The sequence below is a fragment of the Echiichthys vipera genome, assembly GCF_963691815.1.
Source record: "Echiichthys vipera genome assembly, chromosome: 9".
NCBI lineage: Eukaryota > Metazoa > Chordata > Actinopteri > Perciformes > Trachinidae > Echiichthys > Echiichthys vipera.
Window position 1 is genome coordinate 14938125 of NC_139834.1, and position 15173 is coordinate 14953297.

The 15173-nt window shown below is 42.2% G+C and overlaps 2 protein-coding genes across 5 annotated transcripts in view; both read right to left on the reverse strand.

The window, feature by feature from the left end:
* Nucleotides 1–235: 235 nt before the first annotated feature.
* On the reverse strand, nt 236–11932 carry top1b (DNA topoisomerase Ib; the record flags this gene model as incomplete). The annotated part of the gene is made up of 21 exons (XM_083919633.1): nt 236–338; nt 1221–1370; nt 2228–2322; nt 2458–2585; nt 3649–3763; nt 3887–3955; nt 4530–4715; nt 5491–5634; nt 5778–5922; nt 7414–7601; nt 7683–7805; nt 7883–8004; nt 8084–8211; nt 8309–8394; nt 8503–8593; nt 8710–8814; nt 8989–9044; nt 9241–9373; nt 10022–10118; nt 11568–11592; nt 11900–11932. 21 exons carry the CDS (start codon nt 11930–11932, stop codon nt 236–238), a joined length of 2322 nt encoding a protein of 773 aa, XP_083775759.1.
* A 454-nt stretch (nt 11933–12386) lies between these two features.
* The window catches only part of ncoa6 (nuclear receptor coactivator 6), a 13563-nt gene continuing 10776 nt past the window's right edge, over nt 12387–15173 (reverse strand). For 2 of the 4 annotated variants that reach the window (XM_083919849.1, XM_083919848.1), the window contains exons 12-17: nt 14469–15173; nt 13897–13953; nt 13759–13789; nt 13251–13292; nt 12875–13008; nt 12387–12754 (exon numbers count right to left, since the gene is read on the reverse strand). The exon at nt 14469–15173 is cut by the window's right edge and continues 2326 nt beyond it. In XM_083919849.1, coding sequence (XP_083775975.1) covers nt 12708–12754; nt 12875–13008; nt 13251–13292; nt 13759–13789; nt 13897–13953; nt 14469–15173 — 1016 coding nt within the window. In that variant the 3' untranslated portion in view covers nt 12387–12707. Of the gene's footprint in view, nt 12755–12874; nt 13009–13126; nt 13293–13508; nt 13575–13758; nt 13790–13896; nt 13954–14468 lie in introns of those variants that run through there. The other 2 variants (XM_083919851.1, XM_083919850.1) reach the window with 2 other exon arrangements.

The following is a 15173-nucleotide window of genomic DNA, read 5'->3' on the forward strand; positions in this document are numbered from 1 at the left end:
TAGTTGCCCTTTGGCAGCTTGGTCAAAAGGTTCAGGAGTTGTTTTCCTATATTCACAATCAATTCATTTATATATATATATACACAGCACAATTATTAAACTGTGGTCACAGCTTCACCAAAGCTCCCTCCTTCACAGCCCTGTAGGTAACCACACAGTGGAATCATTTGACATCAACTACAAACCATCTCTACAATCAAAGGCATGTTTAGAAAAGGTGAAACATTAAGTGCGTTTAAAACTCATAGTCCTCGTCAGCCATGTCAATCGCCCAGGCAAACTTCTCTCTCTGGGTTTTGTTGTAGATCTTCTCAATGGGAACAGCCCATTTCTTGCACCTGGAGAGGAGGGGAGGTAGACCAATGAAGGGCAAAACGAATGAGCTCATGCACTCACTGGCTGCAACACTGCTCCGTATTCACTATGTTGGAATTGTTTCATAACTCATTTGATTTGGTTTCTCAACAGTCAAGTTAACTTTGCTAGCAAGGACAACAGATTATTTCAGTAAATCTCTTTACAGTCTGAATCAACGACACTCTCTGCATGACAGAATCATACTCCAGACGGTTAGCGGCTATCAACCCCATTCAACTCGATGTGTTTTCATCTCTGTTACACATATTCACACATGCCACTACAGTGTAGATGTGGATTCCCATGCACCACCCTACAAAGGGGGGGACCTTACAATCAGGCAAAACATGGAGCATTCCTGTATCCATTGTGCTTGAGGAGGAGGCTCTCCATAAATAGCTGTGGGGCGCGGGTTAGGGAGGGCTGACCACTGTTCCCCTTCTCTGTGGCCTGGCCCTCCATTCAGCCACAGACAGCTCCTCATTGACTTCCCACATGGAGGAAGGAGTGCTGTTTGTGGACGCTCCCTGGCTTTCAGAAACAAACCCCATTGTTCCTCACGCTCACACGATTTTCTTCCTCTTACTTTCCTTCTGCAGCCGTTAGCTTTTTTGCTTGTGCTGCTCCTTTTCCTACAATGCAAGAGCATTTCCTGCCTTTCTGTCACCAAGGTAGATATGCACCCTGCGCACCCACCCACCCACCCACCTACCAATAGAAAGCTGGTATATTAAACAATAGGCGGCTAACTCATTTGCCACTGTTAATTTTGTTTTAATCGTAGTGACAACTGTGATCGAATAATAGTTGGTAATTAATAAACAGAAGTACACAGCAATCACAATAATCAGTCACATAAATACCATGCAACAGAGATGCGTGGATCCAGGTAGTTGAGCTTGGAGGTACCCAGAGCAATCTGTTTGTTCTCCTCCCTGTCTGTGGCTTGAACCTGGAGCTTCATCAGCTGCTCCTCTATCCTCTGGACAGCTTTGCGTTTCACCTCCACAACCCTGAGAGAGACACAAAGACAGACGGAGGGATGAATAAAGATAGATACAGAAAGAGAAATATACAGAGAAAGACAGAGATGTATAGAGGCAGGAAGACCAAGACACAGAAGCCATTTTCACATATGAACCCTGGAAAAAGACAGGAGAATCAAGTCCAGAGATAGTCCAGAGTTTCTCTTTACCCATGCAGCACGCAACTGGGGATTTTCCATCTCAGATGCGTTACTTTACTGGAAATAATATGTTTGGTTTAGGCGAGGGAGCCGCTAGGTAGAGCACGCAAAGGGCAGGACATGATGCCGTTTACACCGCAACGAAGGAGCCAGTTCGTAATTTGGTCACAACCAAGTTCCTCCAGTAAGACATCTTCACTGCCGTCTTTGTGTAAATCGTCCTTCTTACTGTCAGAGGTTTATTTTCTTCCTGTGTTGCCTGCGGCATCATAGAAATGTCATCAACACGCCGATTCGCTCTCAGTGAATACACCAGAGAATAAACGGCTCTATTCACATATGGGCTTGCTCTGAGATTAAACGATCTTGGTACCAGGGAGCTGGGAGGATAAACTCTGTTTGATGCCTGATCCGACTGAATCAGACAATTGCGTTCTCAGATACAGCCCCGCTGGGTATTGTCCAGATACTTTTAGGTTTGCAGTGCATATGAAAAAGGGCTAGAGAGAGGGAAATGATGCAGATGGAGTGAAAAACAGATGTCCTAAACATTGTGAACTCGATGTTTAGGAGTCTGTACAGATAAAACGCTGTGGCTTTACATCCCAACAGGTTTAAGTAAGTATTAACGGATTAAACTATGACAGTCTCTCACACTGGTTAGCAGCAGTCAGGCTTTCTTACTTTTTGCTCTTGTCATCATGGGAAGCCTTGTGATCAGCCTTGGCAGCCTTCAGCTGCTTCCTGGCTGCTGACAGTTGATTCTGTTTCTCATCGATCTGCAATCACAACACACACACACACACACACACACACACACACACACACACAGAGTAAGGTATATAATCTGCATCACAAAGAGAGGGAACATCCTTATTTTTCATGATGACAAACAAATTCCCACAGGGATTTACCTTGGTCTGAAGGTTTTGCATGGACTTCTCAAATGTTTTGGGGGGAGCTCTCTGGTGGTTACAGAGGATAGCCACCGCCCGGTTGGCACGGTTGTACGACAGGACTTTAGCTGGGAGGGAGTCATCAGCTGGAGAGAAAGCAATTACACCATACAGCACGTGAAGTAGTTTAAAATGAGTGACATTTTGAAATCACAGACCCAAATTTTGCAATGATTATGCATTTAAAGGCACGATAAATCTTAGTCATATATGGTCAATTTGAAGTCCAGCACCTGTTAATGTAATCACACAAAGTATGTTCCCCCAACAACACAATGTCTGTCTTCACTTGTCTATATATATATTTCAGTGTACTGGCACTTACAACGTTGTTTTTGACAGCTCAACACTACAAGAATTTAAAGCTACAGTAAACTAAGCTAACATTTTATTTATTTCATTTGTGTAGATGATGAGGCAGTTTTATCCACACAGTTTTAAGGTTCTGATTTAATATTTTTCTTTGACAGATATATTTTATTGTACATGAGATTATGTCCCATGGTAAATATATTACAAAGCCTTCTGTACTATTCCCCTGAGGGAGAAGAGCTAGAGTGGGCAGTTTTATTTACATAGAGGTTTTGCTTTATTATCTCTCCTTGTCAGATATAAACTCCAAAGAGATCCTTCTCACATACTCTGCATAATCATTCAATAAAACCACACTGTCTTACACCCGTAAGAACCCCTTATAGAAATGATATGACTGAATGGATTTTATCAATTATTTTGGTGTTGACTTTTAGGTATGTTGATAAAAACCAATGAGATTGTTACTAGATCACATCAGGTGGAATCCTCTGTTGGGTTTAAAGCAATGTGCACTGGTCCAAAAAGCTTTTTCCTGTTACACCTTTCCAGACATTTTTGTGCAACTCTCAAACATTCAAAGACTGTGACTTAATCATTAAGACTTCCATAGAACATTTAAGAAAAAAACACTTGGTAAGCAAATTGTGTCAAATTTGTTCACTATTTTTGCATAAAAAAATGCAAAAACTGTTATTACATGTATGTCTCCTACTTGACACTGCACAATTTCAAACAGTCTAGTTTTGGTTGAGGTGAAGATTGATTATGAGTTTTATCTTAGTGGCTGTCGTTCCAGTGAGCTGCGTGTGACTAGATGAAGCTGCTGTTACTCACGGCAGGCGAGTTCCTTGAGCTGCTGTTGCAGGGTGATGGAGGCGTTGTAGGTTCGAAAGACCTTGGCTGTCAGGCCGTCCATCAGCTCCTGTAAGTGCTTATTCAGAATAGAGGTCTGCGGGGGAGAAACAGAGGCAGTTGGGAGAGGACAAAGAGTGATATAAGCATTACAACCAGATATTTAAACAACTTGCTTAGACTGAAGCCCTGGAGGCAGATAGTCATGTGTGTGTCTTACATTCAATCTGTCAAAGAGGTCATCCTCAGGCTGCTTGTTCTCCAGGAACAGCTGGAGGTTCTTGAAGACCTGATGGGAAATCAGTAAAGATTTATTTAGCATGGAATCCCTTCAGACTAGCAGTGTTCAAGGATGCACAATCACATTTCTGCCAGATGGGGGTGCTATATTGTTCCTGTTCATGATGACAAGGGTAGGTGTTTTATTACAGGTTAATTTTTTTTTTTGTGTGTACTTATACATGGAGGTGGGGATGAACAGAGGAAATTAAGCCAAATAGCTGGTGCCCAGGCTTGCTGAAGAATTTGTGATTGAAAACAGAACATGTGTAGTGTATGTCTGTGTGCATGTGTGTGTCTGTGCACTCCGGTAATAGCAGGAAACAGACTACCCTCTGAGGCAGTGCTGACGGAAAGCTTTTAGTGCCTGACCACCTGTCTGTACAAACATCCTCCTACGCATAGTAATGTCTTATCTCATTAACACTAAGTTCACATATCTGTCAAATCCACACCCAACACCACCCTCATAAAACCAAATAAAATCACAATTTTGTGCTTCAATGTATCTGCCAGAAGTCCTTTCAGTTCTGTGTTTAACTCCCTACATCTCCACTTTCCTCTCCTCACCTCCCCATTCTTACCCTCTTCTCCACAGGGATCTTGTTGTAGTAGCGGATGGAGTCCTTTCCCAAGAAGTCAAACTCCACCACGTACTCCTGGTCATCCATCTTGGGGTACAGTTTGATGTGCTCTACCCGCAGGGAGCAGCAGCCAACTGTGTCCGCTGTCTCACCTTCCTCCTTTTCGTTACCGGCCCTCAGTGCAAGCTACAGGGGGAAACATGATCGAACATCATTATAAAGACTTAGGGCCTACTCTCACTTAACATTCGTACCGTGCCCTAACACAAATCACAGCTAGTGTAGTTCGTTTGAACAGTGTGAGTGTGGTGTGCCATGCCTAGGCCTAGGCTGCAGCCCGGTGCAGAGAGGTGGGCTTTAGTAAAGCATGATTGCACATATACGAGCAGGAGCATGAGCATTGATGGCAGTTGTGAGACTATTTATATGCAACTTTTCCACACAACAGAAATATAAAAAGACGGAGCTTAAGGTTTTGCGGTGGTCGGATGCGGAGGTGGAGTGTTTACTGCAGATTTGGTAAGATGAAAATATTCAAAAACAGTTGAACAACAAAAAAACTCTTAGGGGTGATGACATCTCTAAGTAAGAAGCGATTTAGTCAAGGCCCGGAACATTTCAAGTAACTTGAGCGGGCCTGGGTGAGGGGGAAGAGGGAGAGGGACAATCACGCTAAAGCACGAGACGGATCATCTGGGCCAAGTGTCAGTGCACCCATTAAAGTGTAACATTTTCTCAGGATTTGTTCGCTTTACTTGGTTTACACAAAGTATGCTAGTATCTCTCCAAGTGGGTTGAAGGGAGCCCTTGTGGTTCATGAAAATCACAAAATGCGTGAGATACCATGTCATTTTTTTTATTATAAAGCAGAGCAAGGTGCTGTGTAAATACTGTAAAAGTAACATGTTTATAATATGTTTTTTGTATTTTATCATTACAGTTTGACAGTGTTTCCCCTCACCTTGTCTATAAAATACAGTGCCACGGCTCTCTGCCTGATCCTCATCTCTTTTGACTTCCAGTCGTCTCTATACTGGGTACGAAGGCGATCCACACACTTCTTCAGCCTTCGAGCAGTCTCATATTTCTGCCAGTCCTTCTCCCCCTGCGCACACACACACACACGGTTTATTCAATAGGGAAACAAACAGATCCGTTTTTTCATCAAGGAATAACTGGTGAAGTATTTACATTTAGGATTAAGTCAGGATTTTAGGGTTGAAGCTGAAGGTGGGGGAGCACAGGTACCTTAATCCTGGAGCTAGGATTCAACATGATGTACTTAATAGAGCCCTGGATATTTTCTGTCCAAGATGCCAGCCAGGTCACCTTGTTGTCAAAGCGAACCTCCTTCCATTTTTTCCCTGGTGGAGGTTTAGGGTGCTTTGAGTCCCTACAGAGAAGAGGTTTACTATAAATAGGTGTGAAATGTGTTGACAACGTGACCCCTACGTACGTTTACCACAGTATTTCCGGGTGGTTACAGACCTGAAATGAACCTTTTACATAATATTTAGGCTTGCTTTTAATCTTAATGGGGCAGTCTAAATTTGAAACTATAATGCCAACACTACGGCTATGAGAGTGTACAGAGAAATGTCACTCTAAACAAACCCCATTAAGATCAGTATGTGGAAGGTCACATGTCCTCTCTGGGTTGTGTTAGTGTTTACACCCACCCACACACACACACCACACACACACTCACACACATATACTAAAACACACTCACACTTACACACACACACACACACACACACACACACACACACACACACACACACACACACACACACACACACACACACACACACACACACACACACACACACACACACACACACACACACACACACACACACACACACACACACACACACACACACACACACACAAACAGCCCCTGGGGCATGGAGTGACAGACAAGTAATAAAAAAGTATTCCCACTATTCCCACTGTCAAAAATAAATATCAGATATCACAACATGACAGTTAGAAGTTGGAAGGGACAATAAAGGGGAAAGAAAACAAAGGGGTTGAATGGGGTAGAGGGGTTAGGAGCATGACAAAGAATTTGAGGTATTTTGTGCATCCTTTTGACAGATTAATAGCTTCCACAATCACCCACTAGACTACATTCTTCACACATGTTCACACCTTACCCTTCTCACACTAGTCCCACAATGTACTGTACTTTCATTAATAATGGTTTGACAGGGCCACCTTGTGGTTAAAACGGGACATACTATTGACATCACCGGTTTGTGTTCCTCCTGTGCATCCAAAAAGATAAAACTAAAAATGAAGAAGTATCCTACACTAGGAAATTGTGCCGATGGCGTCAGAGTACGAAATCCAACCTGTAATGCAAAATAAGCAATATGACAATGTGGTTGACTATTATATCTGTTCATAACTGGACTAACAGAGCTGCAGGTGAGTGACGGGCTATACGAGCGGTGCCATGAAGGAGATCAAATTTCAGCATCACTGGGAGGGGGGTATGGCGCACATTGTGTTTGTTTACTGAACAGTTCATGTGTTATTTGGGGGGTGACAAGACGATATATAGTTTTGGACTTAGTCTCAAAGCAAACTGTGCCTTCAATATAGCAAAATTTTAGATTTGAAGCCAACTTAAGAGCTGAGCTGAAAAAAGCCTTTGGTGCATTACCGTAACCGAGTGGGCAGGAGTCGTTGCACTCATATACATGGAGTCTCTCAGTCTCATTATGTTCCACTTGGAAGAAGATACTGAATCGAGTGTGCCAGCTAGTGATACAATTCGGTAAACAAAAGCGGCCTGGTGTTAATATCAAACCTGTTTTACATTTTTTTACACCGGCCCAAGCCTAGTGATAATGATGGTGGTGAGATTACCCACTTGCTACAGTTAATAATGATGTCTTCAGGTCTGATGCGTCGTTTGAGCATGCCCATCTTCGGATGATCGCCTCGTCCTCGAAACAGGCCCGGCGGTTCGATGCGGAAGTTTCCGATCCTCTCCTTGTGGTTGTCCATGATGCAGAAACCATATTCCTGGAGGAGTCTCTCATTCTCCTCTTTGATTTTCTACAATTGAATGAAAACATGAAATTGAGAGATGTCATGACATTTTCAGTGTTGGGAGAGGCTGCATGAAGGCAGGCCTACCTGTTTCTCCACTTTTGACATCTGTTTCCTAGCTTCTGACTGGGCCTTGAAGTACTCATTCATCTCACTGAAGTTGCACTTGTTCAGGTCGCTGATCTTTGACTTCTCCTCTGATGTCATTTCCTGAAATAAAAGAGAAGAAATCTGAAGCAGGCCTGAACTGAAATACTTGAACTTCACACCCTCTGTAGACTCCTCACCTTCCTCCAGTCCTTAAAGAAGTTCTTCCTGAAGATGTCCTTGGTGGTGTACTCGTGATCCAACATCTTGGCGAAAAATGTAGCTACCTCCTCAGCAGGAGCATTAAGTTTCATAGGCTTACCTAAAAAAAAAAGCAAAAACATCAGATTGTAATTTTCACCAAAGATGTATTCAAATTATTATTAAAAAAGTTTTTGCACAGACAGACTCGCCATCATAGTAAAACTTGACTTTGTCCGGCATCGGTTCATAAGGAGGTGCAAAGACTGGCCCCTTATGCTCAAGGAAGCGCCATTTGGAGCCATCGGTAGATCTTTCCTCCTCCCACCTAATCACCACAGACAATAACAACAACAGCAGCTAAATACCCTTGTTGTGTAATTTCCTGAGGAAAAGAACAGTTTGTTCCAAAACATATATCTTACCATTTCCACTTCTCCTCTTCTTCTTTTTTGGTTTTCTTTCCCTCTGATCCCTTCTTGTCTTTTGTCCTCTTTTTGGGCTTGATGTCCTAAAAACAAACGAAGGGAATAGAATAACTCTGGAGAACACAAACAGCAGACAGGCGTGAAGCTGATTTCATCGAAAATGATTTAAAAAATACAAAAACGCAATGAACCTCATCCTCCTCATCCTCTTCGTACTCATGTTTCCTCTTCTTGGCTTTTTTGTCATGCTCTGTCTTGACCTTTTTGGGCTTGTATTCAAATCTGTAAACACAGGTATTGATAGTAACAAATGAATGACTGTATCTCAGAATACAAGACTGAGAGTGGCAGAACATGAAGAATAAAGTAAGAAAACATCTGGTATAAATGATACCCACTCTTCGTCATGATACTCTCGTTTGGAGGTCTTTTTATGTTGGGGAGAGGGGCAGAAGCCGTTGTCTTCTTCAGGCTCACTCTTAACGGCAACCGGACTTGTATCTCTAAGTCACACATTTAGGACATTGTACTGCATATTAGTAAAGCAACATCTCATTAACCATAACCAACCAGGGGCTCAGCTTGAATTAAATGTTTTCCAAAATGACTATTGGCCAGAACTGCTTCATAATAACACTTTCAGTTCACATCTGACACAACAAAGTGATGCTGTTTACCTTACATATCCATTCTCTTTTTCCTTTTTAGGCTTGTCTACGTGGGACGATTTGATCTGAGAAAGAGGGAAACACCTATTAGCATATCTCTAAACTTACTTATATTCCGAGTTCATGGAAGACAATAGAGGTCATCTGTGTTGACATTGGTTTTATATGACGTTTTTTTTTATATCTTGAAAGCACAGAGCTTCATGATGATAAAACAAAGCATAATATTTAGACTAAAGGACTGTATGGCCTTTGACAAACCTTCTCTTCTCTCCTCTTCTCTCTTTCTTTCTCTTTGTGTTTTTCCCTGTGCTTGTCTGATTTGCCTTCGCTGTGTTTCAGCTTCTCTTTGTCTTTGTCTCTGTGTTTCTTCTCAGAGTGGTCCTTATGTTCGCTGGAGCACAGAAGCCACAGAGGTCAGAGATCAAGTGCAAGAGGTCAGACGTGGTCAAGATGCGCAGACATAAAAGATGTCATCAACCATTAGCAGTAAAAACTTTTAACAAACAATGACAGTGTTGTGGACAAATGTCAATAAGAACAGCCAAAGTCGTGACTCTACTAACATCCTGCAGCCCATAAGTATTTCAATAAGCCAGAAAGAAAACCACTGTCCCACAAGAGTTCAAATTACAAATGCTCTCCAGATGTCATTCATAAAAGTGGCTTTTGTTGACTTCTTACATCACTTATGTTTGCTGTTTTAACGTGGCAGGGTTCTATTAGTCTCTATTAAATTGGCAGTACCCTGGGTGATTCTTTCATGTTCTTATTGAAAAGCTTGCTTTACTTATGTTTCATACTGGCAGAATTTATAAAGTCCAAATGCATGGACCTTCTCACTATCTCCCTCATTAAAGATTCAAATATGACAAATGAAACCACCTGTTCATTCCAGAAATTATACAGGAGGATATGTACATGTTAGGAAGTAGAGGTAACACTGAAATATGCTAATTTCAGGAGCTGCAGAAACCAGTATTGGTCAATTCACATGCATAAAAAAACAGAGTTTTGTCCGATATGGATGCTGATATGGTACCTGTTGCCATGCTTGAATTTCTCTCGCTCCTTCTCTTTCTTGTGGTCTTTGTGCCTGTGTTCCTTGTCTTTGTGCTTGTCTTTATGTTTGTGGGTTTCTATGATATAAAGGAGATATCAACTTGTTTGGCAGCATAAGAAAACTCTGAATAAAAAATACATTTGCCCAATTTAGATCTGAGTATTGATATGTCCCTTGTCCCTTTATAGTATGTCCCTTGCATTTATTTGATCTACAAAGTGTATCAACAAAAACAGCCAAGAGAAAAAAAGCATTCTTGATAGTTCTTTATGTCACGGCCCAATTAGCCCTCTGCCCTGCATTACCCCCCAACACACATTTGTTATAGCTGACCCTATGTACTGTACCTTGTGCAATGACAATAAAGGCTATATTATCTCATCATCCAGGCCACACCTCTATGGTAATGTCAGAGATGCCATTTCCCTCAAAAAACAAAAAGGATTCGACAGTTATCGTAACCTTATATATAATACATTCATCTCCTCTGATATCTAAAAGAAAAAAAGCTTTTTTAAGCAGGCTTTTATCAAACTTTTGATATTGTTCTTTAATTAAGAAATATGAGATTTTACTTGAGAGGAAAAGTCATTTTCATACTGTCACTGCAGCTAGTCAAATAATTAGGCTGTAACAATTATTTTACACAAGTGTTCATATTAAAATGTTTCCTGCTGAGTGAAATCCCTCCCAAGGTAGACCTGGTTTTGGCTTGATCATCACCTCGTGGCGCCCTGTTGTCATGGCACTTTAATAACGGGTATGATATTCTATATGAAACAGTAACACATCCCAATTATAAACCAAATCAATTCCCACAGACTGCTTTGCTTTCCATCACACCAGGAAGCAAATTAAGCCTCCAAGAATAAAAAAAAACATAATAATATAAAAAGTCCTCCCAACCAACTTTGCAGGAGTAACAGACACAATTATTAAATGCTGCTCAGGGCATATGCTTTTTAATAACGTAGTGCAACTTTCTTTTCTGTGACTTAAAGTTTTAAACTCATGTAGAAGCATTCCCTGTTGACAGTGCGTGATGATGGGCTGGAGCACAGAGATGGAGGCAGAGTGCAGCTGGTGGAGAGATACGGGCAGGGAGAGGCGATAAAGCTCCCAGCTCTCGCCTCCATATCATGGGAGACAGTTGGCTCTATGATCGGCGCTCTGGCTGTTACATACAGAAAAAGAAAATGGCGCAGAGACTAAGTCCTCAGCCCCAATTCGACCACTTTCGACTCCAAAAATCGTGGTAATTGCACGTACATATGATCAAACTAAAGCATGCAAAATAAACACGATGCCAGACCCTTTCGGAATAACCCACCAGATTAAAAAACCGAGGGTCGCAAGTGTACATTTCAGACCCTGTTTTTGAACAATAGCCGCAAGAGAGTGGAGGAGAAGGGACTTAGTCTCTGGGACGCCATTTCTGTCCTTTAAAAAACTAACAGTAGACACATCACGATTCCGACTGTAAATCAGAGTCAATATGAATAAAAATCCACACCAGGGGACCTACCGCTTCCTTTGGATCCAGAATTGATCTGGAAATTGTAAAAAAACATGATTTTAACATTTCAATTTTGAAAATGCCGGTAGCTCCGGTTATTCCAAGTTTCAATTGGCATACAAATGCACCGTATAATTACATGTTTTGGTACAATTAAATGCGGGTACTCCACATATTTTTCAAAGTTTTCACTAAAATTACAGAAGAGAACAAAGCAACTTACTCCGTTTCCTAAGCATTATTTCCTATCATGGCGATAAATACTTAAAAAAAATCAGTAATTACATAGGAATGCACACAAACTGACCAAACACGCCATGAATGACTGACCGAGAGCGTACCTGAGAGTCTCCGTGTCCGTGATCTCCGCTCATGGTCAAGTTAGTTTTGTGCGTAAAGCAGGTGAAGTTATCACAGTAGACAGCTGTTCAGGATGCGAGGCTCAGTGAACCCTCACTGACACACTGGAATGGAGTCCCAATGTTTACTGACTGCGCATGCTCACACCGAACCTGAACGCCTAGAAAATACTTAGCGTGGTCCTCCCTACCTGCTGAACCAGTACCAAAATATGAAGCAAGTTACATCAATGTGGATACTTCATCCTTTCAAATTACGCTCATTATTATTTTATAACATTCATACAGGATACATATCCTTGAGCATCATGTTCTGTTAGGGCTTTAGCTTATTATCGTCACTTATTATAGTGCTTATCAATAATACAGTACTTTAATGCAGTTCAGGTGGGGATGAGCAAAGCAGACACTGACTTTATCATCTCCAATAACCTTTAGGTCAATTATGAATCATTTCACACAGTTTCACAGAACAAAAAGCCGTAGAAAATTTAATTCAGTTTTACAACATAATTATACAATCAAGACAAGCTCCATTATCAGTCTTCACATGATTAATCCAGCATTTAATATAAAAAGCACATTCACACAAACAAATACTGTATTGCACACATTCTAACTACAATCTCACATAATAGCATGGACAAAACAATAGCATAATTCTTTTTAAAACAATCTGTACAGGGTTTCTTCCTCCATTGAAAATTCATAATCTGGGACAGAGAAACCGTTCAACTGATTCACAGCGGGAAACATTTACAGTACAGTTCACAGGTTGCCACAGTTGTGCCTATTTAGACTTCCTTCGTTTGGCCTGGGTGGGGCTCGCTCCAGTTTCTTAAAAAAAAAAAAAAAGAGAAAAATCGGATTAGGGAGAAGGTAGTAATGCCACGTGTATAGCTTAGGTGTAGTGATAGATATTTCTTTGTTTTAAAGCTGCTTGTGTGTGTAAGTCACCTTTTACAGCAGCACTGGTTCCAGGCCTGGCTGATCTCTTCCTAATGCCACTGTCTGCTACTGGCTCCTCCTCCACCTCCTTCTCTGCCCGGGAGCTGCGTCTGCTCGGTCCCTTGGGCTTCTCCACGGCAGCCCTGGGAGAACCAGATAGAAAAACAACAAGGAAGGAAGGAAGGAAGGACAACACAAGGATGTTACTAAAGATGCAAGGGTGTGAGTTAACTCTGCTCTACTCAGAGAAAGATATAATACCAATCAGGACTCTGCTGTTTTTCCTCGTCTACCACAGATGCTGTCCATCTTCATCCCGACAGCATCCACTACGTCGACATGATCACTGCTTGTCTTTGCAGTGCAAACATGTTTAAATACATACCTTGGGACTAAGTTGATGGGCGTCTTTCTTTTCTTTGCCCATCTGTGATAGAAGTGGAAAAACAGCGGCAAACTTTAAACTTGTGCTGAACAAGCAAGGCTTCAATTCCCCACCATATTATGACAAACCCCAGGAAAAGAAATGTGGCTATAAAAAGGTCAGTGGATTGGTGTAATTTGATTTGTGATAGGCTGTTCTTTGTTTAAACTTCTGACATGCATTAGTATATTTATATTGATGCATGCCAATCATACATACCAAGTGCTGAGGCCACGGGGCTCATTGTTTTCGCCATGTAACTCCTTGGCCAACCAAATGAACTCCCTGAGTTTCAGTAGAGTTAGAAATGTCTAAGCATTTCTCCTTCAAGAGCGTAGGACTTAAGACTAGGCTAACTTTTCAGAGATCAATAGTAACTCCCTTATTAGACCCCAGCACAGTAACACAGTTACACATCTAATCAACAATGCAGCAGTTAAAAGAATACAAAGGTTACGAGGACTCTTACCCTTGCTCAGAACCTGTCGAGACCTCTTCACCTAAACAGGAGAAAACAAGAATTATTCTATGCCACCTAGTTCCAAGAGGCTCATATGAGATAAAACGGACCTCTTCTTTTTTTTTTAACAAAGATGACCACTCTTACCTGTCTTCTCGCTGGCAATAGGTTCCTGGGACTGTGTGACTTCTTGTTCAACAGGTGCTGGGAAAAATGAATAAACACATTTGAATATGTACAACAAATTATTATTTAGGAATATGTATCACTGATTATTCGATCAACTAATACAAAAGTAATCTCTCTCAATCATAACTTACGACCCACTAGAAGTATGTGGTGTTGTCTTTATCAGCAGAGAGCCTGCACTCTGCCTGGCTTTTCTGTTTACTTCTTATTTTGAGGTGGACTGGGACGTTTATGGGTGTAGTTTTGGCCCACGTGGGTGTTACTGTTAGTCTTGCATTGCCAGACTTATCTCCACAATGCTGTGGAGTATGGTGTGGCTACACACGCTTATCATCATGGGAAAAGTGTATATATTTCAGAAGGGACCTGACATCTGGTGTAAGAGGGTTCAGATGTCGGGCTTTATCCCAGCACTGTACATCTGGGCAAGTAGGAGAGGAGGGGCCAACTCTGAATGCTGTGTGTTTATTACTTCTTAGGTTGCATGAAACTGCAACATTATCCTGTTTACTCTATAGTTGTACGTTTACCTGGGGTGGTCTGAGTGGTTTCAGCAGATGCAGCAGCTGGCGGAATGGGGGGCACCAAAACCGGGGGGTCAGGCTGAGCTGGTGAAACTCCGCTGGGGTTAGCAACTGGAGAGGGTGTGGTGGGGGGAACCTCCAGAGCAGGCACAGATCCAGCAACAATAGGAACAATGGATGGTAGAGGAGTTTGTACAGGAGCAACCGTAGAGAGCAAGGTAGCGGAAGAGACACCTGTGGTAGCACCAACTACAGTGACAATAGGAGCTTGAGGAGTTACAGCCGGGGCCTGGCTTGAGACTGAAGCTGGTGCAGGCACAGGAGCCTGGGTAGCAATCTGAGTTGGAACAGCCACTTGGCAAGAAACTGGGACTGGAGAGGAGACAGCAGGTGAAGTAATGTTGTTTGGAGCAGCAGCAGTAGAATGGGGAGCTTGTGGCTCAACCTGGATGGCAGGAGGATGAAAGACCTGTGGTGGCACAGGCCCGGTCGGCCCCTGCACAGACCTTTCTAAAGGACTCTGCTGGGAGTCAGCTGTTCCAGGAACAGCAGCAACTGCCTGCGCAGGTTTACTTTTCATCTGACTAGTAGGAGTTTGAGACATGGGGCTCATTCGGATGGTGTTAGCAGCCCCAGGGCTAGAGCAAAGAGGAGGAGAAGCCAAGGGTGGCTGAAAGGGAGATGATGCTGGAGGGCTTGTATGCTGGACTG